Consider the following 26,875-nt stretch of genomic DNA (forward strand, 5'->3'; position numbering starts at 1 on the left):
ACTCATTTGTTCACTAACAATGAAAGGAAACCCCATATAGATAAAAACAGTTTTTCACTATTTTTTAAATAAATTAAAACAACAATAAAAACACCTTGCTACTATGGTCAACAAGCCTATAGCTTTTAAAAGGGAAAAAAGTAAATCTCTCTCTATTATTATTATTTTAAGATGATTTATAAAAACTTTTCCCTCGTATTAAAAAAAGCTCAGCATACATTACCTGATTTTTCTCCTTAGTATTATGCACTTGTTTATTTATTTTACCTGTTATTTAAACACAATCGAATTTTAATTTATTATAAATCATTTTGTGGCAGCGGCCCGTGAGCCACGCATTTTAAATTCAAAGTAACCATAGTTTTACCGCCAAAATACTTAAACTAATTTAGTATCGGCCACGTCTTAAAAATGAAAATAGCAGAAACTCTGTTTGAATCATATCTCATGATAATTGGTTATTATTTTAAAGTAGTGACCATACTTTGAATTTTGTAATTTTGAAAGTTCAATAAAAACCCCACCGGCGGTAAGTAACTATAGTAACTATGGTTACGTTGTATTTTGTTGTGAAGGCCGCGGTCCGTACCAGCAGAGGTCGCCGTGCTGTAAGGATGTATCTTCCTCTTTGTTGTCATCCTCGCTGTTGTCCAGCCGCTAAGAGACGGAGCGGCTGAAATGTGGCTTTTGTTTGCGTGGTGATTTGCGTACCATCTCCAAGACGATGCCGGAGCTGATCACTGAGATCCCTCGAGGCCTCGTGTCCGTGATGCTGAAACGGGAGGCACGGAGGAAGAAGACAGCATCCATGCTGAGCCTGAAGAACCCTCCGGCCTGTCAATGAACATGCTATTGAGGTAACTATTTTAAGAGGTATATACTTTTTCCTTTTTTAAAACACCAGATTTAATTTCATGGCTAGACGTTGAACCCGCTCATCTTAATTTAATGAAGGGTGGTAATTAATTTAACCTCAGCCAGCCCACGTACAGCTCAGAAGCTTAGCTTAAGTCTGGATCCAGCAGTAAGTTAGCTGTTTTGCACTGTGAAATAAGAATCTCTGAGAAAGATAAGTTATATGTAACGTATTATTCCATTACATTTTTTATTTCAATTTTTAATTTATTTTATTTTATTTTTACATTTGAACACTGAAAGTGCCTGTTTTATGAACTATTACTACTTGGCAACAGTAGTGATGGGAATCATAAGAAATTGAACGATTCTATTAACGATCCTTTTACTGGTACTTTTAACGAATACATTTGGAAATAAAATCGTCTGTTGCCAAATGGCCAGATAATTTTGTATTCCAATAAAACAGATACATTTTAAATTAATTTGACTGTTTTAGAAGTTGCAGTGCAGTAATTGATTCAAAATATATATTGCATAAAAGTAATAAACACAAACATTGGTAACAATTTGTTCTTTCATTTATTTTTTAATTAACCAAAAGCAACCGACTCTTATGATTGAAAATGGTAGTTTGTTTTGTTTTCATTGCATAATTTTGCCTGCAGGAGCATGTTTTAAATTAATTTATTTTTAGTAAAAATATTTTTATTGTATTTTATTAATAATTAATTTTATTTTGATTGAATCTGTTATAAATAAGAATAAGAACCGTTTCTCAAACCTACGTATGTATCAGTATCCTGATGTATTTATTTGATAAAATAATCTAATGTTTATTTAGTTCAACTGCTTCACATCCATGGTTTGGATAACATTAGCTGTGGTTGCTACAGTAACATTTCAGCATTTATTTGCGACCCATGACCACAAAACCAGTCATACGGGTCAATTTTTCGAAATTGAGATTTATACATCATCTGAAAGCTGAATAAATGATGTATGGTTTGTTAGGATTGGACAATATTTGGCTGAGATACAACTATTTGAAAATATGGAATCTGAGGGTGCAAAAAAAAATTGAAATATTGAGAAAATCGCCTTTAAAGTTGTCCAAATGAAGTTGTTAGCAATGCATATTACTAATCAAAAATTAAGTTTTGATATATTTACAGTAGGAAATTTACAAAATATCTTCATGGAACATGATCTTTACTTAATGTCCTAATGATTTTTTGGCATAAAAGAAAAATCAATAATTTTGACCCATACAATGTATTTTTGGCTATTGCTACAAATATATCCCAGCGACTTAAGACTGGTTTTGTGGTCCAGGCAGGGTCACATTTATTAATTATTTTTATTGAACCTGTTATGAAGAAGAATTAGAACCCTTTCTCAGTTCCCAAATGTACATAGACTATATCAGTATTTTGATATATATATTTAATAAAAACACCTAATATTGACATAGTTAAACTGCTTTACTTCCAAGGTTCGGACAACATTAGGATAAAGAGTTGTGGATAAGGTTGCCACAGTAACTTTTGAGTGTTTATTTGATCAATTATTTCTTATTAAGCCTGCTATGAATAAGAACTCTTTCTCAGTTCTCAAACTTGCATACAGGCTATATCAGTGTCTGGATATATACTTTAAAATAAAATAACCTAGTATTGACCTGGTTCAACTTCAGCTGCTTTACATCTGATGTTCGGACAACATTAGGATAAAGAGCCGTGGATAAGGTTGCCACAGTAACTTTTGGTCTACTTTTGACACACCCAGATACATGCCAGACTCTTGTATTTCTCAACTGTTAATGTGAAATCCACTGCTAGCCCTTCAGACATACTCGAATGGTTTTAGCGCTTATTCCACATCAGAATCAAAGGAAAAGTGTCATTTTTATACAATCACTCAAGCGCTGTGGTGCTTCACGTAAGTACTCTCATGAATGCATGCATGCAGTCTAACATGGTAAAGTGTTTTGTGAATGTGACAGCTCATTGTATTTGATTAGGTTCACAGAATAAAGATGTCACCGTTGGTGCTGGGAGTCGGAGCATGCTTAGCTGGGTGGATTGCTCTTTATGCTTTGCTGTGCTACACAAATGGCTCTTGTGGCTATGAATGGAACTGTCGGCTAGTTACACTATTCCATGGCATCCTTGCAGTCTGTATAACTGCTTACATTGGATACATAGATGGACCGTGGCCTTTCACCTACCCAGGCAAGATGTACTAAATGTTAATATATTAGGGGTGTGTGATATATATACAGACTGTTTAATGCAGCTCAGAGGTGGCATAAATGTATTTACATTGCAATTTTTATTTGCATAAATGATGCTATGAGATTGTTTCAAATACAAAATTTGGAACATTAAAATATGAAATAAAAAAGAAACTAAAACTGCCAGCAGATGGTGGCAAGTCACTTGCTGTGTCCAAAATCGCATCTGAAATAGGTTCTACATTTGAATAAGAACTTTGAAGTTTGCAACCGTTAAATGAGTGTCAATTGTGCCGTTTTACTGCAATTTACAACTCTTTCACATTTTGGAATCTCAATGGCATTTGTAAGTTGGTACTTTTTGACTACTGTTACATGAATATTATGAATTTGGACTAGTGCAGTCAAACGATTAATCGCGATTAATCGCATCGCATCCAAAAGTTTTTGTTTGCATAATATATATGTGTGTGTTCTGTGTATATTTATTATGTATATATAAATACACACACGTGCATATATATATTTTGAAAATATTTATATATCTATATTTATTTAAGGGATAATCAACGGCTAGCTGTGCATTAAACGATTTGAATGCACTTCACAGCGCGTCGGGTGGTTCTTTCGCCTCCACGTTGTGCATTCAAATCGTTTAATGCACAGCTAGCCGTTGATTATCCCGTTTATGCCATGGTCATTTCCCAGCATTCACATATTAAAGATGTTAATAATATTTGTGCTGCAATATTTGACCGGAACGATACAAATGAGGGTTATTTTCGTCTGTATTACTATTCAACTGTAACTGTATGTTACTATGGTTACCAATGTTTATAGGAAGCGCATTAATATAGAACGTGATTAAACTGACCTGGAACTACCTGTGCAGTTAAACGAATTTAATCTGCCAGCCAATCAGAATCGAGTATTCAGACAGACCATGGCACAAATTCATATAATTTATATTATAAATAAATATATTTAATATATAAACATAACAGATTTTTCTGAAATGTATACATGCATGTGTGTATTTATATATACCTAATAAATATACACAGCACACACACACATTATGTAAACAAAAACTTTTATTTTGGATGCGATTAATCGTTTGACAGCACTAATTTGGACATACTATTCTCGTGCTCTTATATAGTAGGGAAGTAGGCATATGCGGATGCAGGAATTGTCTTAACAAGTGAGTCATTGACTCACATCTTCAAATTCATATCTTCGTTCAGATGGCTGATTTATTAAGAAACAAAACAAGTGGCAAAGCAACTGTTTATGAATGAGTCATTGAATTATTCACTCAACTGATTTGTTCTAAATGCAGATTCAGTCAGTAACAAAACACCTGTTTGTTTCTCAGAGATTTGTTTAAAACTATTTTTGTTGGTGAAATGGAGCCAAAACAGACAATATTATGTCTGTAAGTGTAATATAAATATAAAAATGTAATAAAAATATAAATCGTCTAAACGAAACTCACATAATATTAAAATCTTGTTTATTGCTTTGTTGTATAAAATCAATATCACATTTGCAATCATGCTGATATTTGAAGTGATTTTGAATTTTGTTAATGTCAGCTCACACATTGTCAAAGGGTTAGTTCGCCAATTTTGCTAAAAGCTTTGTACTGTTACAATGTCGGTAGTACAAGTGCATGATGTGTATTATTTTTCTGTGTTACCTACGCAAAGATATCATCATTAATTTGACTTTTGATAAATCCAGGACTTTTGTGAAAACTACAGACCGTACTTCCACATTTTTGAATTCCCGCTCACGGATGGTCTGATTGAGCCCAGTGCATTATGGGTGAAATGTTTTTCCTAGCTTTCTTCACCACAGCCCTTCTCTCTTGTTTTTTCTGGTCATTAAAAAAGCTACATATACAAAGCTTCTATTACATAGACAGCCAACTTTTATCAAAATCCTAGCTTGCCAGCTGCAAATTAACCCATTAAAACAACACAATATTATCACAGACATGTCGCACACCCCTAATATATAATGTTGTCTTATTAGCATTGCCATATTGTCTTTTTTCATGACAAATGCTCATTTTTTACTATATATCATTTGCAGGTACAAAGAACACCCCTCTGCAGATCACCGCTATGGTGGTCAGTCTGGGCTACTTTATCTTTGACATGGCCTGGTGTGTGTACTTCCGCACAGAGGGCCTGGTGATGCTTGCCCACCACACCATGAGCATCCTGGGTATTCTGCTCACTCTGTGGCTGGGGGAGTCAGGCATCGAGTCTTGCGCCGTGCTGTTTGGCAGCGAGATCACAAACCCCCTCCTTCAGACACGCTGGTTTTTGAAACACTCCGGCCGCTATGACAGCTTCCTCGGAGACGTGGTGGATGTCCTATTCGTGCTGTTGTTTGTGTTCATGCGCATTTTCGTCGGCGGCACCATGTTGTACTGTGAGCTGATCTCTCCGAGACCCAAGTTCATCATTAAATGTGGTGGTGTGGCCATGTACGCGCTGTCCTGGGTGTTCATGGTTGACATCGGCCGCTTCGCATACCGCAAATCCCTGCTCAAATACCAGCGCTGGATAAATCGCCACAGGATGGCAGAGGTCAACGGGCAGGATGTGAAGAGAGACTGAAAGATCTCTCAGATCAGCGGTTTGGCCTCTCGATTTCTAACACTGGAGAGAAGAATGAGAATCAGAACAAGTGTACCAGCTAATAAAGCTCTGCAGCTAATAGATGTTTACATATTTTTTAAAAGGATATCAGCCATTAAAGTTTATTTCTGGTTGGTAATATACACATGGGAAAACATCCATGCTGTATCAGAGCCCTTAAACAGTCTTAATGTTTTTTTTTATTATTATTTGCCATTATGATTAACTCAAAATTCTTACAATCAGATCTAATTTGATATATTTGTACTCATAAGGAGTGAAGTGTTTAAACTGTTTTAAGTACTGGAGATATTTGATATTTTTGTAATTAGGAACACTACTTGTTATAAATTTTAATTAGTGATGTTGCTTTTACACTTTTTCCATTAAACTTTTAGTACGTGCAATATTCAGAAATGATCATGAAACACTACTAAATGTTTCTGGAAGATTACTGAATGATTTGTGTGTGATTAATGAAATGATTGAAAAGTAAATCTTGTCTTTGAAATGTAACCATTTTTAAATTGTGAGACTGAGTGATGACTTACACGCTGTGTGCATCAGTTATTTATCTGTTATGGTGATTTGACCACACCAGTTGATAAATCAATAAACATCATCATCATCATCATCATTACAATTATGTATTTTAGGGTGTTGTAATGTTGCAATTGATCAATGAAAAATGTATTAAAGTTTATTCAAAGTCATCATGACTTGAATACACCTCTTTTGATTAATGTGATCAAATTCTGAATTACAAATCATTAAGATATTGGGGTTTAATAACCAAAATTGAGGTTTAACTGTTAAGAGTTTGTAAAAAAAAAAAAAAAAAAGTGCTATTAAAAGGTTACAGTTGGTGATTTGAAAGTGATTTGGCATACTGTTTTATTATTTCTTTTAAAAAGCAGTGAAGCAGTTTTGTTTTAAAATATTTATATATATTTATTGTAAAAAAAAATTATGAGTGTTTTGTTTTATTCAGGTGGAAATCTTTTAAGAAATTGTCTTTAGATATATGTGCATCTTAAACGGTTTATTATTATTATTATACAAAGTATAATTACTAACCAAAATCCAATATAATGTACGTAAAAGGCCCAACTCAAGTAAAACGTTGCAGTTTTGTGAACGTCCACCATGTGGCAAACTAACATAATACTTGAACGCTTTTTCGCACTCTAGGGCTTGACGTTTTTTAATTTAACCAGTGACTGCCTCACATTTTCCTACAGATTAATTTAACTCATTTAGCCAGCTGACTGTAAATCTAAAAATGATCGACTGTTACTTTAAAAAAAAAAACATAACATAACAGGACGAAAAAATGGGCGAAAAGTGAACGCCTTGTCCGAATCACTATGGATACACAAATGTTCCATTCAAAACAAGTACGTTTTAATGTAATTATGAGCAAAATGCTAAAAAGCCCATACTCAAAGCTATCTAAAACTGCATTAACTGTATCACCGACTCTTTTTTTTTAAACATGTCCTAATATTTTATTTTTCCCTGACTGGACGCGTTTCCGGAGTTTGAGTGAATCTTCGCGAAAAAGAAACTTTGAATTACCATCTTCACTCCAAACTATAACCAAAACACGGACAGTTTCTCAAATTCCAGTGAGCCTGTCTACATAGACAGCATTTTTGTGCACGTTGCGAGGCAGTTCAGCAGAGCGAGCTGGCGTGAATTGGGTTGAATCGGAAATGCTGTCCGTGCAGGCGGCTCTACTAGGTTTTGAGACGCAACCCCGCGGGAGAGACGGCACATCTCAACTTTCCCCAGGCTGGTGGACCGGAACCTACAACCTCCAAACTGATTTCTACGTTGACCCTCGCTTCCATACGAACTCAGTATCATCTGGAAAAACGCTCGGGAAGAACTACGCGAACTTTGTTCTCGTGGTTTTGTTTATTTTGATGCTGAAGTGATTTCGTCGCCGCTCCATGGAAACTCTCCGCGAGATGACACGTGTATGAGCGTGTGTGTTTTTCCCCTGTCTGGATGACTGTGGGATTGGTGTGGATGCACACGGCTGTTCATTATTGTTGTTGGGAAAATATCGCGTCTCATTTTTGGAGTGGACGTTATTAGGCTGCTGTTAGCTTTAGCATAGCAAGGCCTCGTCTGCAGTCTATGTTTGCGGTAGTGCTGCTGCTGTGTTGGCTGGGGACGTACACACATTCATCATTAGGAAGCTCAAAAGTGTTTTAATTGTCAAAGGAGTGTAACTTCGAGCAGTAGGAAGTGTTTCGTATTCAACTGGAAGCTGCTGCTGAATATAAAGGTAAATTTACAGCTGCACGATAACGGGAAATCACAAATTGTGAGTTATTTTGGTTTAATTATTGACTGATCTGTACAAGCCTCCTGACTTGTTACTATTACTATTAAAACAAGGAAGTATAACGTTTTTATAGCTATATAACGTTTATGTGTATACAAAACATATTTAGTTTCGTTTTATATGTCCATACTGCAATTATAGTAGAGGTAGAGTGTTATTGTGGTGATGTTATTGTTGCAGGATTATTTTTTGGTAAACAGCACTATTACTCGAAGAACCAAATGTTCTTTGGGTTACTTCAGGATACTTGCAGATTGGTTAAAAATACAAAACAAAACAAAACAAAACAAAAACATGTTGGTTCTGGAAAATATGATGCATAAATACTTTTAGGTCTTCAATGCATATTATATGGTTTTATATTTTCTAATATTTAAAGTCATCTGCTCGTGGGTTGTTGTTTATGTTTATGATTGTATGGAATCATTGGGATTAATTGGTGTTTTGGTGCAACTTTTATAATAAATGTTATGTTTTTTTTTGTAAATAGTGAACCTCCTGGTCAGCACAACAAAATACGAATGCAACCGCCTCATGCAACATCAGAAACCGATGCCTCTCCTGATGCATCTGAAAATGACTATAGGATATAGGACGAATAAAAACTAAAAACAAAAGCCCAATGAGCGACACACGGTCCACAGTCACTGACAGGTATGTATGAGTTATGTTCGTGTTATGTGGACAAACTAGCTTCTGGTATGATCCATATACTTAAGCAGACATCTCAGCCTACATCTGTGCTTACTCTCTAAATAGAGAACTGTATTGGACAGCATTTGTTTGGATTTGTAATATTGTGTGTGTGGTGTAGGTTTATGGTCATGAAGTCCGGTTTTTGACCAGCTTTGTGCTTTGCTTCCAGTTTTGAGAACTCAGTTTCCATTGGCTAGTCAGTGCATGTACGAGAATTTGGACGCACTCAAGTATGTTTCTGTAGGTTTGCAGGTGTGTTTTATTAGTACATTCACAGACATGCTGCATGATCTGTCATATTGGCATTGTTTTTTGACTCGTGTCTTTTGACCTACCAATAGTGAAAATTATTTAACTTAACAAGTGCAATTTAGTCATGATGAGCAACTTTCATGGTGCACTTGAAAAGTCATTTACTGTGGCAACATTTTGACTTTGACAGCTTCTGTGGCATTATGGGACGGTTTGTTTTGAATATCAGCAAATGCAGTAGTTCATCTGGGTCTTTTTATGCCTACTGTTTTGTGAATATCTCATATTCGGGCATATTACTCAACTGATATACTGCTTTTTGCGTACTATATAGTCTCATACCATTGGAGTACCTGTTTTATTTTAGTATTAATTATATATTTAAAAAAAATATATATATCTGAACTAGCTTTTTATTATTATTTTTTTCAGTAATTTTGTGCTTTTCTCAGTTTAGTTAGTTTTAAGGTTTCTATTTAGCTTTCATTTATTTTTATTTCAGGTTTAGTAGTTTTAGTACTTCAGGTTTAACTTATTTAATTTCATTTAGTTGCCAAGGCAATGTTTTCTAAACATTATGTGTGTGTGTGTGTGTGTGTGTGTGTGTGTGTGTATGTATGTATATATATATATATATATATATATATATATATATTATATTATATTATATTTTTACTTCAGCTTTATTTCAGTTGTTGAAAACTAGGTTATTTTTAATAGTTTTAGTTAACAATAACACAAACCAGACCTTTTTTGAGCATGTTATGTGCAAAATATGTACTTTTTGTGCATGTATGTCTCTAAAAAAGCCTTCAGACATCAGATATTAGATGTTTTTTTTAGTACTATCTTTCTTTTTCTTTTTTTCTGTTGCTTGATATGCTTGTTTAGCAATGCTGCCATCTTGAATTATGCGTCAACCAGTATCATGCTTATGTTTGGTTTTGCTTTGTGTAATCCTGTCATGTCGTTTACAGCGTATTATGTATTTCTTATATAAATGTGATCCAAACTGTCTCAAATCTTATTTCATAAGCCAAATGGCTTATGTTGATCATTTTATATAGACGTGGTAGAAGAAAACAATTGTAATGTTGTATTTTATTGTATTGTGCTGGTTCACAGCATTGCGTGTTACTTGATTATTGCTTTTTAGACCAGAACACAAATCAAGTAAGAATTTTTGTCTAATTTCATCATTCTGCCATTTGCTATTGATCATACTCAGGCTTTTTCATAACAAGTGATTAGTGGAAACTAAGCCATGGGAAAGTTCAATAAATGTATCAATAACCACTATTTGCTCAGCCCTCACATACTTTTCATTCACGATGGCTGAAAAACGTCAGTCAGAGAGTGTTTTCTAATCGTAAGCTCTCACAGGTCTTTGCCACTGACGTCACTGTGGAACAGCAGACTGGTTGTCTGTCTGGTCATCTCCGTGATGACAGATATGCTTTCAGTGCTGCAGGGATTGAAACACAAGCATCGGTAGGTAATTCTGAGGGAGAGACTCACTTGTTGATCTACCTTTCATTCCATCTAGTAGAGTAGCAGTATCAGGATTGAACAGTTTTGGCCACCCAGACCTAGTTGAAGATGATTGGTGTTCATCTCATCTGTTAGCACTGCAGGTGATGCATTGTACGGCACAGTGTATGTGGCTAATGCATCTTTTGTTACCTTCAGCCATGTGGCGTTCTGTTTTAATCCTAAGGTTATGCCAGTTCAAAGTCATTTGTTGTTTCTTTGTGTCTAGACCTCATTCGCTTTCACCCCTACACTGACTTGTAAGACATAACAGGATATCCTGTGAGCAGATTGGTTAAGAGCTTTTCAGTCTGTGAACATATTGTTTTACCTATACATTGTTCCTGTATAGTATTTAGGATTGAAGCAATAGTTTAGTGTAAAGCAGCATTTCAGATTACAACTTTACAGCACATTGAAGGTATGTACTCCTGAATTTTTAGTTTACTGTAAAAAATAAAAACAACCTTTCATTAAATTGGAATAGCAAGTACTTAATACGTAAAAATTGATTTACAAATTGATGATGATAATTTATTCATTTTATATAAATTTCTCAAGAAACAAATTAAAATAAAAACAAATATTTTATATATATATATATATATATATATATCATTTTTATTTATTTTTTATTACAATCTTGCTCATTAAAATCTTTTCCCACCATAATGATAAAGAATTGTTGAATTAAACATTGCTGACACTCGTATATGTTCTTCTTTTTCACACTCGGAGGAATTATTACTGAAATGTGTTTCCTGTTCATCAGTGATAAGCAGAGAGCAGCTTAATAACCAAGTTGCTTAAAATAGCTGTGCTGCTGAGCTCTGATGCTTCACTAATAATATTTTGACACTCCAGTATTTGAAACTGTACTGTCATTAATACATTCTGAAATGAAATGCATGTTATGGTCATTACGGCTGTAGCTCTGGTAATAATGCTAGTTAGCAATGATACAGTAATGTTTGTAGTTTCACTGGGTCAAATGTCATGAAGACATTTTTATTTTGACATTAAGACTTTTTTGCATTGTGTTTTTTCTGACAAACACAAACTCTTAAATTCACGTTACTGTAATGTGAAATGAATCTCATTCTCATTACTGTAATACAGCAGTGTTTCCTGCATCGTGCATGCTGTGTTACTGGTTAATCTGCCGCACTGTGACCAAAATATAATCGCTGTATATTTTAGCAGAAAGATGTGAGTTTGTCATTTTTGTATGGAGAGAAAAAAAAAATCTTGAGTGTTGGAAAATAATATTTTGACAACAAATAATCAACCCTGCTTTTTCAACTGTGTTTTCCTCGCTGGCTGCATGCAGCAATAAACCTGCTGCAGGACATGCTGTTCAGTTCCCCACTGAATTGCTCCATTAGGGCGGTTCTTTTTAATGAATCGGAAGAACCAATCAGACTAATTAAACGCAGCCCTCTACAGTCTGAATCATCAGCTTAATGTGGTCATTGTTGTTTGTTGTTATTTATTATAAAGCTGTTTGTGTGTTTCCCCCTATGCAAAATAAATAGGAAAAAAACTATAACCAAAAATCATGGTTTCTCTCTCTCTCTATAGTTATATACATGCATGCATAAATAATTAAAATTAGTACATATATAGTTAAAAATTTTACATGCGTATGTGTGTTTATATATTTATTTTATTATCTTAAGTAGTTTTAATTTTATTATTTTACATAACTATGAATTGGAGAAGAAAGGTTTAATTGTGCTAAATTGCATATAGTTAGTATTTTAGCTGTCAGTATACAAATCTAGCTGCATTGTTGTTAATTAAGCTGCTGTACAGGGTGTGCATGTACTGTGATCGTGCAGAGCTATTTTGAATCTCAGATTTTCAGTTTATTATTTCTACGCACAAAACCGGTCGGCCTACTCTAGCTTTAGATCATAGTGTCAACACGAGGGCTATGTTCTCCTGACACACGCCCAGCGCTTACTGCAATACAAAGATTCACGGTTGAGGATTTATGAAGCAGCGCGCTGATGTTTGGAGTATGATACTGTTGTGTGCTCATCCTTCTGGCCATAGTGGCTGACAGACGCTCTCACTGGAGTGTAAATGAAGAGTGGAGTGGGCCGGCCTCACACCCTGCTGCCACTTTGGCATGCACACAACAGCCACTCCTTCTCTTCTCCGGTGCTCTTTCTGCACCAGATCTGTCTCAGTAAAGATCACCAGCCCCTGCTGAGGCACAACAATGTCTGACACCCCTGATCCCCCGGTTCTCCCCTGCCCCCTCCACCTCCAGACAAATGGGCCTTTCACTACAGCACCGGGCCACACCTATGCTCACCTTTACCTTGGGTGAAGCAGCTGAAAGTCTCAGAAACACACCTAGTTACTCCGTTGTCAGACGTAAATATGAGCATGTAAGCTTAGCAGCAGGTGAGTCATCCGTCTTGTCAAAGCCCTCATTGTGATTTCAGTGGTGCTGCCTCGTGTCTTACACCCTTCTGAGCTGAAATAGAGAAATTGTTTTCTTTTTGTCTTGATGGATAGTGTGGAAAAAATGCTGAAGTTTGCAGATTGACAAAGATGTTTGATGTAGGATTTGGACAAGAATACCAGTTTTGCCCAGTGGAAAATCATAAAAAAAAAATGCACAAAATCATAGTTCGGAGGAAGGCTGGTCCATGCGGGGTGGATATTCTGGTTTCTCTGGCAGCGTAGAAAATCTCAGTTGACAGTCATGAAGCCCAGACCGCACTGTGAAATCAACTGAATGTCTATGAATAGAAGTAACTCAGAAATCTCAGTCTCACGCAGAAGATAGCCATGAATGCACATTTTGTGTTACAAAATGTCCCTTTGGGAGTAATGTATATTGTGTCAACTGGCAAGAAATGCATTTCACATGGCCATTAAAGTAATTATTAATAAGTATGGGCAAGTTCTCCCTAAGGTTCAGGTATGGTGTTTTTACATTTTTCAACACCCATTTACAGTCAACACCCTTGAAATTTGAGTCAGGTGTTTTTCAGCTTAAAACCACATTTGGTTGTTATTGTTTTTATCAGTTAATGATCATATGCCAGCTGTATGATTACAGGAATGGCTTTGATGGTGATTATATGTGCTGCAAATACTTTGCAACCTATAAGGCTCAAATGTCATGAAAGAAAACAAATATTTTGTCACATTTGGCAGATATTTGGAGTGTTTGTGCGTAATTATTGGGCGGACACATGAATATTTTAAAAAGATCAGAATCAGAATGAGATTTATTGCCAGGTATGTTTACACAGATGAGGAATTTGTTTTCGTGACAGAAGCTTCCACAGTGCAACAGAATGACGGCGACAGAACAAAAAACACAGATAATAAAAAGAAGAATTAAAAAATAGAATAAGTAAATAAGGAATAAAAATATACAAATTGACAGTTGTAGTTGTATGTACAGGTATATTATGTGCAAATTGAAATGTAGACTAAGTATGTGTGTTAGATAAATAAGTGTATAAGTGTAAGATGTGGCATAAATGTTCTTTCATTCCATTGACTTCAATTTCGTATTTCACTGTGTTCCAAAGTTAAAGTTTGGTGAACTCTGCTCTGCGTATTCATATCACTGAAGATGTGTGACCCGTAGAAGATCAACTTGAGCTCTTAGTTAAATTTTTTTTAAAAACGCAAACTTTAAAGGGATAGTTCACCCAAAAATGAAAATTACCCAGCGATTTACTCATCCTTAAGCCATTTCATGTGTATATGGTTTTTTTCTTTCAGACGAATACAATTGACCGGTAAGCTCCGCCCCCTTAGTTACTGTTGCTTCCTCGGACAAACAAACGGAGTTGCTCACTGTCTTAGGCCATGTTTACACTAGTGCGTTTTCGTTTTAAAACGGCGTTTTAGAATGAAAACGATCCCCGTTTACACTGGTGTTTCCGCTGCGTTTGAGAAACGATCTCCGTTTACACTACACAACCGAAAACGCATGCCACGTGACCATTCATACAGGTACCACCATAGATTTGTAAAGGTAGATTCCTATTATTTAGATGGCGGACGCGTCTGCGTGCTTGGAGCGGTCGAATGGGGAATCTACCCGTACATATCTATGGGTACAACAACGAGCATGATGTTATTGTTTACCCAGTCGTCAAGGATACGCAGAACGAATGTGGGCAGCCACGCCATCGTTTTCAAAAGTTTCAGATTAAAGGGACCGATTGAATTAATGTACATTTTTATGTACAGTTTAATATGGAGAGGCACTGAAATGTAGACCTTCGTTTATGTGTTTTTGACCTACACTGTACAAGACGTGAGAACAGTCCGTTATTTAGATTTGTACATTAGCATGGACTCAATAACTTTAACGTTAACTAGTTTTAGCCAGAGATACCTTGCTACAGCACAAGATAACATTAACGTTCTGCTTGAGCAGATGTAAACTGTAACTTAATGAGTGTATGACAACCAGAAAATGAACGTTTTTGTCTTCATTTGTATTGGGGTTCAATACTTAGGGACATTTTGCTCTGTTTTGTTTGGATTCAGGAAATGTAATAAAATAAATTATATTGCCCATCCTCTCAGGATACCTGGAATCAGTGTTACAAGTATCCCAGGCACATCGTTTTTCCATTTTTGAAGCATAAACCCCATAAAACCGATGCGATCTTCGGATCTTCCAATGTTTCTCTATGGAGCTGAAACCTAAAGATGTCCAAGTTCCACTCCCCGTGCAACTGATACTCTACTGCCATTGGCTAGTCTGCGTTCGAGGGGAGGGGCTTACCGATAGGTCAATTGGAGTTAAATAAATAAAAAAGTCCTGGCTCTTTCAAGCTTTATAATGGCAGTGAATGGTGGTCAAGATTTTGAAGTAGAGGTCGACCGATTCATCGGTTTTGCCGATTAATTGGCACGATAGTTGATTGCTATTGGTTATCGGCAAAAATCTAGTTTTCCGGTTTGCAACCGTTGCTGGAGTGGCTGAGAAGGGTCCGCTGGCATTATACAGTATGAGAGCGGCATCTAGAGGTGGAAATCGCTGACAGCACGTGTTGTTTATTTTGACACGTGACACTTCACGCTGCACAGAACGGGAAACTCCAGACTCGCATTTAAATACAGCCGACAGAAAAGCCTGCCGCGGAACAGAGCACCATTCACATAGTTTTCTAATAAATTACATTATATTTGTCCCAAATTGTTGTGAATGTACATAATTACTTCACCCTAGGCTATAAATTATGTATTGTGCATTTTTCAGCAAAATGTTTGTCTTTCTGTGGCTCTAATAAAGTCTGTATGATTCGTATAGAAAGCTGTAATAGATTGCGATTTCTCTTTCCGCTTGCTCTTGTTTTTTTTTAAACACCAAACTTCAAACTCATTTATGCCACATTGTTCATTCTTGAAGCAAACTTATGTCCGTTTGGTGATTAAATAAATTGTTTTGTGTGTGTGTGTGTGTGTGAGATACCTCTGAGTTATCCTAGACGCAGCGCTGCGCTTTTGCCCGGTGTGTGACTAACTTTTTGTTTTGTTTTTTTTGATTAGATAATTATCAAGTGTTAAAAAATAGAAGCAAGTAAAGTGTGTGAGTACACATACAATATCCAAATGTGTGTAATTTTAATGCTATGGCCTTGTGTAGATATTTAAAGATGGCCATCTTTAAGCATGACTGTTGAAATTAAATGGTAACACTTAACAAGAGTCCATTCGTAGCATTAATGAAAACTGTAGAAGTATTGTTCCTTGTTAGTGTGTTCATTTCAACATTCACTATTAGCTACTAATAGGCTACATTTTTAAATTTTAAAGTTTCTTCTTTTAACATTAGCAAATTATGAAATAACTTTAATGATCAATATAATAAAATAATATTAATATTTTTATTCATTTACAAAGTATGGTTCAGTACTGTTGCTGCTTTTTTTTTTTTTTTAAATATTAAAGCACTAGCTCTCTTTCAGTATCCATTTTGAAAACTATCGGTTGATTAATCGCTATCGACCAGTGTGGTCCAACCTAGCTATCGGTAAAATCCACTATCGGTCGACCTCTATTTTGAAGCACAAAAAAGTGCATCCATCCATCATATAAAGTACTCCACACAGCTCCGGGGGGTTAATAAAGGCCTTCTGAAGTGAATCAATGCATTTGTGTAAGAAAAATACCCATATTTAAAACCTAATATATCTGCACATAGACGGATCCGCTGTTTAAGAATCTGCTCAAATCTTAGCGGGAAATTTACGTTTTTTTAAATTTCAGTACTGAATGGTATCGCAGTCGGTACTTTTGATAACACTAGTAAAAAAAATGAAAAAAAACAATTTTTTGAAGTATTTTTGCAAATAGCATGTTGTCTATATAATTTCAGGCTTATTTTCTCACAGGCTCACACAGTAATGGGTCTTTATACGTGAAAGTATATAGTTGCCATTGCCACTATATTTTAGGAGGGGGGTCACTAGCAAAGGGTCAGCATATTTAGGCTTTTATGGCATCAAAACAGTTGAAAACCCCTAATTTAGACAGGAAGTGGGTGTCCAACTGACATGTCAAACAAGCTGTTTGTCTGAACATCTTCACACTAACTTTCATTGTGAGAACATGCAACCATCAAAATGAGTTGGTGTTTGTAAATACTTTAGACAGTACTTTTTTCCATATTTTATAAGCAAACATGCAATATTTGTGTACTTTTGTACGGCTTCAAATTATTGTATTTATTTATTTATTTATTTTTTAATTCACTGCTGTTTACCATGTAAACTTTGACGAATCAATTCTGATAACTGGTAAACAAACTTTGTTTCCTGACAGACTGACATAAAATTCTACACTCTTGTCTTCTGAAATATGTGTAATTTCCAACCAATCAGATGGATGTTTTTTACTGTACACCATGCTTCAGATGGTCCAGGAATTATCCTCTGTGTACAGAGACTGAAACTATATTACCAGTAGTTTTTTTTTTTTGTGACCTTAACAGATGTCAATAAAGAGCTCTAAAATCTGGATTCCTAGCAGTACAGCAAATGCTGGCCGACTTTGGAGAGTTCTTTCACAGGGTTTGTTTGAACATAGATTCCCCTATACACCCTGGCAGCGAGTAGGAAATGTGGAGCTGCAGCCAATAGCCCCCTGGCTGCAGAGAGGGGGAGGGACATTGACCGAGGGTTTGCAGTGTTGTGATGTAGATGTTAATGCCCACATGCACTCGCCGATACCAAAACGCACGAAATGTCTTTACCAATGGTACGATGCAAGAGGACATATGTGACTGGTCACATGATGTTGAAGCTTGCTGCCAGTGTTACTTTCAACATCAAAATGAACATCTAATATTCTTTGTTCCCTGTGCCATATCGTTGAGGTCTGATATATTCCTTCTCCATTTGCAGTCTTGGCTTATGCAATCCCTGGCCTTCTGTGCCAAGTGGAGACCAGACTGCTGTGCTGTATTTTCTCCGGTGCATTAAGCTGTGACTGAAAAGTGTGGGGAGAGAGAGACGACTGCCTCTCTGCAGAAGGCGATTGGATATGATTTATTCGCCTGTCCTCTTCCCCCTCACGCTGCGTGGATGCTTAAATCTTATGTAGTTTCTGGGGCAGCGTGGCAAGGCAGGCACACTGGGCCGAGATTAATCCTTTGTGTTGCGTGCTTTACTGCTGTGAGATGCTATGACAGTTGGCTGCAGGATTAACGTGGAACTGATGCACTAAAATACAGATTTGCTGTATGGTGTTTTGAAAGAACTTGGTCATTCAGGAACATTAAATGAAAATAAAAGCTAAATACAAATTAAAGATACAGTTCACTCCAAAAACAAATTTGTCTTTTTTTTTTTGTGTCTTTTTACTCTCTTGTTTTTTAATTTAATTTAAATTAATGATTGGTGATTTTTACATGGAGCATTTTTAAAATTAATTTACATTTAATACAAATATTTTTATTTACTTTTTGTTCTTTATTTTTTTTTAATTCTTACAAATTTTGTATTGTATATATCTTGTGAGGCATACAGGTTATATGCATGTATTTATGTATATGTGTATATATGTATATGTGAAAAGGTCATTTGCAAAAACAGATAACTCTGTTTTTAACTATTTTCAAAATCATGTTTTTTATGTTATCATGTTTTTATTGTGATGGTTAGCTGTATTTTTTTGTTATTTTTTAACCTAATCAAAATAACCCAACTGCAGTTTGATTGAGATTAATTGGAATGCACAATGAAAAAACATGATTTTTGAAAATAGTTATCTGTAATGAATTGACAAAGTTATCTGAGTGTAATGAAATATGTCATTTATTTATTTATTTATTTATTTATTTATATATATATGTATGTGTGTGTGTATATATATGTATATATTAGTGCTGGGCAAACGATTAAATGTTTTTTATCGCGATTTATCGCATGATTAAAAAATCGCATTATGCACAAAATGAACAAAACATATGAACAAAAAGTGCAATAACATTTGGTTATACAAAATAAGGTGCTTTTTTTTCAGCAGTATTCCTTTTACCCTTTTTGTTCAAAATAGGGTAAAAGGAAAATCTTTTCTAAAGAAAAGATTTTCTATTTCTATCTTTTCTATAAGTATTAATTTACTGACCCCAAACTTTTGAATAGCATTGTATATTGTGACACAAAGTTTCTTTTTTAAATAAATGCTGTTCTTTTTAACTTTGCATTCATCAAAGAATCAAAGAAAAAAGTATCACCGGTTCCAAAAAAACAATATTAAGCAGTACAAGAGTTTCAACACTCATAATAAATCAGCATGTTAGAATGATTTCTGAAGGATCATGTGACACTGAAGACTGGAGTAATGATGCTGAAAATTCAGTGCTGCATCACAGAAATAAATTCTATTTTAAAGTATATTAAGATAGGAAACCAATATTAGAAATTGCAATAAGATTTCACAATATTATTGTTTTTTTTTCTTCTATATTTTTGATCGAATAAATGCAGCCTTGATGAGCAGAAGAGACTCCCTTAAAACACATTAAAAATGTTACTGATCCCAAACTTTTGAGCGGCTCTGTGTGTGTGTGTATGCTCATCATTAGTCTCATGAAGCCGCTTTCATTTTGCTGTTCTTATTTTTTTGTTTTTATTTTTTTTGGAATTATTTATTATCTCCGCGAGCGATCGCAATTTGAGTAGGCTATTCTGTGTAAATGCATCGATAAACCGCACTGTCAGCAGGCATTTCATAAGCTAGAATGACAAAAACATATTAATAATTCTGATATTACATACCAGTTGAGAAATGCAATAAAATACGATGAGTGTTTTTTTTTTTTTGTTATTTCAGTATTCCAGAGAATATTATTCAGTGAATTAACATTATCCAGTGAATTATTCTTCACTCTTTAGCCTATTAAACGGCTTATAAACCTAAAACTGTAGTTTAAAATGAAGTTACGACTCCTGTCCTTTATTTATTTTCTCCATTTGAAAACATTAGACATTCTACATTTATTTTGCTTATTGTTAATATCAGTGTTGCCGCTGATGCTTTTTATAAATAAAATGTTTTTATTGTTGTAATATGAAGATTAAATTTAACATGAAAGACTGTTAATTTTCAACCTTTTTTTTAAATTTTTTTTTAAGATGACTGACAGGAGGAAAAACCAAAGTGAAGTAAAGACTTACTTCAATCAGTTATTTATTTACTTTATAACAGTTAATAAATATCGGTTCTGAACATCGGTTATCTGGCACATGAACATGCAAATAATTGGTATCGGTTATGAAAAATCAATATCGGTCAATCATATATATATATATATATATATATATATATATATAAAATACAGTATCCCACAGAAGTGAGTATACCCCTCACATTTTTTTCAATATTTTATTATATCTTTTCATGTGACAACACTGAAGAAATGACACTTTGCTACAATGTAAAGTAGTGAGTGTACAGCTTGTATAACAGTGTAAATTTGCTGTCCCCTCAAAATAACTCAACACACAGCCATTAATGTCTAAACCGCTGGCCACAAAAGTGAGTACACCCCTAAGTGAGAATGTCCAAATTGGGCCTAATTAGCCATTTTCTCTCCCCGGTGTCATGTGACTCGTTAGTGTTACAAGGTCTCAGGTGTGAATGGGGAGCAGGTGTGTTAAATTTGGTGTTATCGCTCTCACTTTCTCATACTGGTCACTGGAAGTTCAACATGGCACCTCATGGCAAAGAACTCTCTGAAGATATGAAAAAAAGAATTGTTGCTCTACATAAAGATGGCGTAGGCTATAAGAAGATTGCCAAGACCCTGAAACTGAGCTGCAGCACTGTGGCCAAGACCATACAGCGGTTTAACAGGACAGGTTCCACTCAGAACAGGCCTCGCCATGGTCGACCAAAGAAGTTGAGTGCATGTGCTCGGCATCATATCCAGAGGTTGTGTTTGGGAAATAGATGTATGAGTGCTGCCAGCATTGCTGCGGAGATTGAAGGGGTGGGGGGTCAGCTTGTCAGTGCTCAGATCATACGCCACACACTGCATCAAATTGGTCTGCATGGCTGTCGTCCCAGAAGGAAGCCTTTTCTAACGATGATGCACAAGAAAGCCTGCAAACAGTTTGCTAAAGATGAGCTTGGGCTGCATGAGTGCTGCTGGTACTGGGAAGCTACAGTTCATTGAGGGAACCATGAATGCCAACATGTACTGTGACATACTGAAGCAGAGCATGATCCCCTCCCTTCGGAGACTGGGCCGCAGGGCAGTATTCCAACATGATAACGACCCCAAACACACCTTCAAGACGACCACTGCCTTGCTAAAGAAGCTGAGGGTAAAGGTGATGGACTGGCCAAGCATGAGCATCTATGGGGAATCTGCAAACGAAAGGTGAAGGAGCGCAAGGTCTCTAACATCCACCAGCTCCGTGATGTCATCATGGAGGAGTGGAAGAGGACTCCAGTGGCAACCTGTGAAGCTCTGGTGAACTCCATGCCTAAGAGGGTTAAGGCAGTGCTGGAAAATAATGGTGGCGCCACAAAATATTGACATTTTGCTCCCAATTTGGACATTTTCACTTGGGGTGTACTCACTTTTGTGGCCAGCGGTTTAGACATTAATGGCTGTGTGTTGAGTTGTTTTGAGGGGACAGCAAGTTATACAAGCTGTACACTCACTACTTTACATTGTAGCAAAGTGTCATTTCTTCAGTGTTGTCACATGAAAAGATATAATAAAATATTTACAAAAATGCGAGGGGTGTACTCACTTCTGTGAGATACTGTGTACGTATGTGTATGTATGTATGTGTGTATATATATATATATATATATATATATATATATATATATATATATATATATATATATATATATATATAATATAATTTTTTTTTTTTTTTTTTTTTTTTTCGGTGCTGCTCCATCATGAGCATAACACATTTAGTCACTGTTGCTCCACTAACATACTCTAGTTTAGCCAACAGGCTTGCAGCTACAATTAAGGCTATATAATGTATGATAAATCTGTGTAAATATGAAGTTTTGAGGTTTAAAATAAGTAATGCTAATTAATGGTGTCTGCAGTGTTTTGTTTGGGTTGCTCTGCATAAACAATGCCAACTTGGCTGGCTGAAAAATCCTTACAGTAGCAGAGCATGAAGCTTCTTTGGTGGCTTCTTCTAATTAGCAGGCTGCCTGTCTTTAAATTTTGACAGAGAAGGACCCGTGTCGGTTGTGATCTTTTGTTTTGGGAGGCATGGACTGGTACGAGTTCTGACTACCCTTCGGCATCAGCTTGTCCTCCTGACCTTGGTGGCGACAGTGTGTGTTGTGAACTTGGCTTACTTTCTGCTTTCCCACCTCCTCCTGCAATATCAAAGAATTTAAACAGACAATCTAGCGTGAAGAAATGCACATCCTCCAGCCCTGTCAGGACGGGTGATTGAGTTTATTGGAGCAGAAAAGGAAAATCTCCCCAGGCCACTGTCGTTCAGCCCCCCCCGTTCCTCATTGTGATGTCACCTGGGGGAGGGGCCGCTCATTTCAGAGGCCCAGCTCGACCCGTGTCATCTGACATTACCCCAAATGACACTTCCACATCCACTTACCTTTTCATTTCTGTTCTCTTTTGCTCTCGCTTCCCATTATTACGTAGACTTTATCTATGTGTGTGCACTTTCACAAGCACACACATACTCGCTGTGCTCTTGTTTGATCATGTCATTACTCAGTCATCACTGTTTAATGGGTTTTAACAGCTGATGTTTGGAGCAAATGTTGGCTCCTGTTAGAGCCAGTTGGTGCGCTTGGGGCCATAAAGACTGCCTCTCCTATCTGTCCTCAAAGCATTTGTCCTCTTCTTATTTGCCTTGATGCTTTCCCGGATTTGCTTATTCATTTTGGTTTATATAATGGCCATGCATGCAGCCTTTTATTTATTAAATGACTTGATTGAGCTTTTGTGAAAAGACATCCGCAATGTTTATTTTTCTGTTCGCTTCTGCTTCACTTATTTCCACTGACTCAAGCAGCCAAAATTTGACAGATCTGCAAATGAGACCTCATCTCTTGGAGCGGGTGGTTTTGTCCCTTATAGTTTAACAACAAGTTCCTCATTTGGTATTTAAAGGAGAAGTGAAAGGCTGTAGTGTACATTTACTCAGGGGTGTCTATGTGATGTTATGACTTAGAAAAATAAAAGATTTTCTTAATACTTTATGTGAATCAGTTAAAGAAATCTTATAGGTTTTCCTTTTCTTTCTTTCTTTTTTTAATTTATCTTCTTATTAAATGTATTAATTCATGGACAGCATGATGTGAATCACCACAGAAAATAGTTTCAGTAATCGTGTGTTTGCTAAGTGTGTTTTATTTATATATATATATATATATATATATATATATATATATATATATATATATATATATATATATATATATATATATATATACACACACACACACACACACACACACACACACACACACACACACACACACACACACACACACACACACACACACACACACACACACACACACACACACACACACACACACACACACACACACACACATATATATATATATATATATATATATATATATATATATATATATATATATATATATAATTTTTTTTACAGTTCAAAAATGGATTGTTTGGCCTAGAGTGTTCATCACAGAATTAAAAAAATTTGCAACATTTTTATTTGTCAAAAAGAAATTTATACTTTTATTTGAATTTAAATAAATGAAAAATATTAAAAGTATATGATTTTTCATTAAACATTAGATTTATTGTTTTACCTGAAAATCAAGTTATAAATGAAAGTGATAGATAATCTTTTCATGTTTTTTTTTTTTTTTTTTTTTAATGTATATTGAATCCAAACATTACTTCACGTAACATTACTTCCTTGTTCCTTCACAAGGCTATATTGTGAGTCCTTGTCCTGTGTGTTGAGTATTGCTGTCTGGCTGTTGGGTCAGGTCACTGTCTGACGCACACAGACTCTTGCAGAAACACATACATGACCATTTGGAGTGATGCGGCTGTGCTCGACAGCGGTGATGTCATGAATTGGAGCACAGAGGTCCTCTGGACCGCATTGGATACAAACAGCAAGTGTTCTTTCTTCTGCAAAGTCACTGCTCCTTCTCGCTCACTGCCAGCCCAGCACTCACTTGTTTTTTCCTCCAGTGCTCAAGCCAGCACTGATATCATCCGCTCTCCGCACCATCCCCCCCCCCCATCTTCCTGCCAGCCTGCTCACTGCAACCTGAGCATGACACCATCACATGCTCACACATAATGCATGCACTAAAGAAATCTGTATGATGAACTTCCAGAAAAGTGTGGAAGAGAAAGGACAACGTAGCAAAAGAGCCATGTTGTTTTCCACCCCGTATCCCATTTTTCCTTCAAGTGGTTTCTGACAAACACGCCTTTCAGAGTCGAGTAATTGGGGTGTCCCTCATGCAGGCCTTTCTGGCTTCGTGTGGAACGTTTTTCCATTATTGCACAAAACCTCAATTGAGCGGAGAACCCACCCCCTCCACCTCACCAATCCCCTCTGCCGTTCTTGCACTTCCTTTACCATTCCAATTCACCCCCATTGCCGCCTCCTCCAGGAGTGAAGATGGCCTCATTTGCATCAGACAGTGCTGTTGACTCTACATTTAGCAAACTCATCCGATTCTAGAGAAGTTTGTTTTGCAAGTTTGTTTTCGCCACAGGAGGGGAAAAAATTGCCATTTCTGACTTTATGAACTCAAAATTGCAAGACACTTGTTCATTCTGACAAGAAAGGTCTAGCCATTGTGAGAAAAAAGTCAGAATTGTGAAATGAAAAAAAAATGCGATTACATTTATTTTTTTATTCTGTGGCTGAAACAAAAAAAAGAACAGAATTGTGATATAAACTCAAAATTCAGAGAACAAAAATCTCAGAACTCAAAAATTCTAAGAAAAAATGTCTGAATTGTGAGAAACTCGCAGTTACAAGAAAAATAGTCATAATTGTGAGATAAAAAGTTGCAATTATATATTTTATTCCATCGTGGAAAAAAGCTTCCATAAGAGAGGCTAGACCAGTTGGAGACAAACTAAAAAAAATCCTGTATAAAAAAACTTTTATGCACATTCACAAGCATTACTGTAACAGTTGTGGTCATAAGCACAAATAGCAGTATTCTTACGTGTACCATCAGCGTGCATGATTCATTAGGGAGAGAATAACATGTAAAAGGTAGGATTATTGGCTGCTTTGGTTGTTTGGATTTACTTTTCCATTCCTCCTCTTTAGTGGGAGGTTTTTAGCTGAGCGGACCATGGAACGTTTTACGGGCCCTTTCACAAATGGCCCATTCAGTTCCCTCAAACTGCTCTCAAAAGGATCCTGTGTCACTACAGAAAGCTCTGATACAAGCAAGAACAGCCCCTGCTTGAAGACTCAAGAACTATACGATTGTTTTGACACTTTTCATTTTAAAGTGATAGTTCATCTGGAAATGACAACTCTGTCATTTACTCAAGTTCATGTTCTTCAGAAGATCCTGTATGTACTGTCAGTAAGATATTTTAGTTTTTTGTTATTCAGCAAGGACTTTCAATTTCAAGATTTCAGTTTCTGTTCATTTATAAAAATCAGCAAATCAGCATATTAGAAGAATGGTATTTGAAAAATGATATGACACTGAAGACTGGTGTAATGGCTGCTGAAAATTCAGCTTTGCATTACACTACACTAATTAATTACATTTTGAAATGTATGAAAATAGAACAGAACAGTTATTTTAAATTGTAATAATATTTCACAGTATGAATGTTTTTGCTTTATTTATGATCAAATGAATGCAGCCTTTGTGCAGGTAACAGATTCATCTCAACAGTGATTTTTCATTTTTTTTATCAACTTAACATCTAACACAATGCTTTTTAAGGTCCAAAAATGACAAAAACGCCCACAAGTTCTGCAATATTCAGAGTCTAGTCATCATAAAGTCACTATTCACTCAAAATCCTGCCCTCCAGCGAGCCAATAATTCGAAAACCATTGCGACTGGATCAGAGTCCCAGTTGTTCCCAACCAGTTCAGTGATCAAATTGTTCATGTAAACCTGTTCTTTTCGATAAACTGTTGGTCTGGTTCGGTTCATAAACTGAACTGATTTGTTCACAACTCAATTATCCGTTTGCAAAAGTTAGAGTTAACAGCTCATTTGAGGAGAAGGTTATCTGGTAATAACGGTGACTTAAATTTAATTGTTCCGCATGAAGCTATCCGCTTCAAAAGACTTCAGTTGTAGCATAACACATGTGAACTACTATTATGATGCTTTTAAAAATGAAGCTTTTTTTGTTGCTTAACAGACATGGTTACTATTGATTTACGTACAATTAAAAGCTAGAGTAAATGTGCAAATCATGGCCCCTGTTGGGAGCGGGAAGAGAACTGCTTCATATTGGCCTGTGCTGGCACTCAAGGTTAATTTTATAAATTGAGTTTTAATTGAAAAAGTCAGTGATTGACGGCTGCTCTTTCATTAGACTTATCTAGTTTACCAGCGGTGGACAAATTGTTCTGCGTAATCTACCGGCCTCATAAAAGGTGGGCTAATCCCACCAAGTCCTTTCCATTACTTTGCTGCAGTGTTAATTTCACAGTTAGCTGACCTCTGAAGCAATCTTAGAAAAGTTAGTTAAGCATTCGCGTGATTATTCCCTGTGTTCAGAGCAACACTGCATATGTCTCACACTTCACTGTGAGGGTATGGAGTCCACTCTCTCCGATACTGTCC

The 26,875-nt window shown here is 36.0% G+C and overlaps 2 protein-coding genes across 8 annotated transcripts in view; both read left to right on the plus strand.

Annotated features, from left to right (window-relative positions):
- Positions 1–565: 565 nt before the first annotated feature.
- Positions 566–6,621, plus strand: tlcd5a (TLC domain containing 5a). 2 transcript variants are annotated; one of them, XM_058744726.1, is made up of 3 exons: positions 566–873; positions 2,879–3,089; positions 5,192–6,621. In XM_058744726.1, the coding sequence occupies exons 2-3, from the start codon at positions 2,894–2,896 to the stop codon at positions 5,722–5,724; spliced, it is 729 nt and encodes a 242-aa protein (XP_058600709.1). In that variant the 5' UTR covers positions 566–873; positions 2,879–2,893; the 3' UTR covers positions 5,725–6,621. The 2 variants fall into 2 exon arrangements, with proteins under 2 accessions (XP_058600709.1, XP_058600708.1); XM_058744725.1 differs by having other exon boundaries at positions 567–857; positions 5,192–6,619.
- A 577-nt stretch (positions 6,622–7,198) lies between these two features.
- arhgef12a (Rho guanine nucleotide exchange factor (GEF) 12a) overlaps positions 7,199–26,875 on the plus strand; it is a 57,196-nt gene continuing 37,519 nt past the window's right edge. For 2 of the 6 annotated variants that reach the window (XM_058744409.1, XM_058744411.1), the window contains exons 1-2: positions 7,203–8,041; positions 8,592–8,755. In XM_058744409.1, the coding sequence (XP_058600392.1) occupies positions 8,724–8,755 (32 nt within the window). In that variant the 5' untranslated portion in view covers positions 7,203–8,041; positions 8,592–8,723. Of the gene's footprint in view, positions 8,042–8,591; positions 8,756–26,875 lie in introns of all 6 variants that reach the window. The other 4 variants (XM_058744412.1, XM_058744414.1, XM_058744410.1 and 1 more) reach the window with 3 other exon arrangements.

This window comes from Onychostoma macrolepis, chromosome 15 (genome assembly GCF_012432095.1).
Source record: "Onychostoma macrolepis isolate SWU-2019 chromosome 15, ASM1243209v1, whole genome shotgun sequence".
Lineage (NCBI taxonomy): Eukaryota > Metazoa > Chordata > Actinopteri > Cypriniformes > Cyprinidae > Onychostoma > Onychostoma macrolepis.

Excerpts from the sequence above, each read along its gene's own strand:
- tlcd5a (XM_058744726.1), top strand. The coding sequence starts at position 2,894 with ATGTCACCGTTGGTGCTGGGAGTCGGAGCATGCTTAGCTGGGTGGATT. Across the intron at positions 3,090-5,191 it reads GTGGCCTTTCACCTACCCAG|GTACAAAGAACACCCCTCTG; the intron begins GCAAGATGTACT and ends TATCATTTGCAG.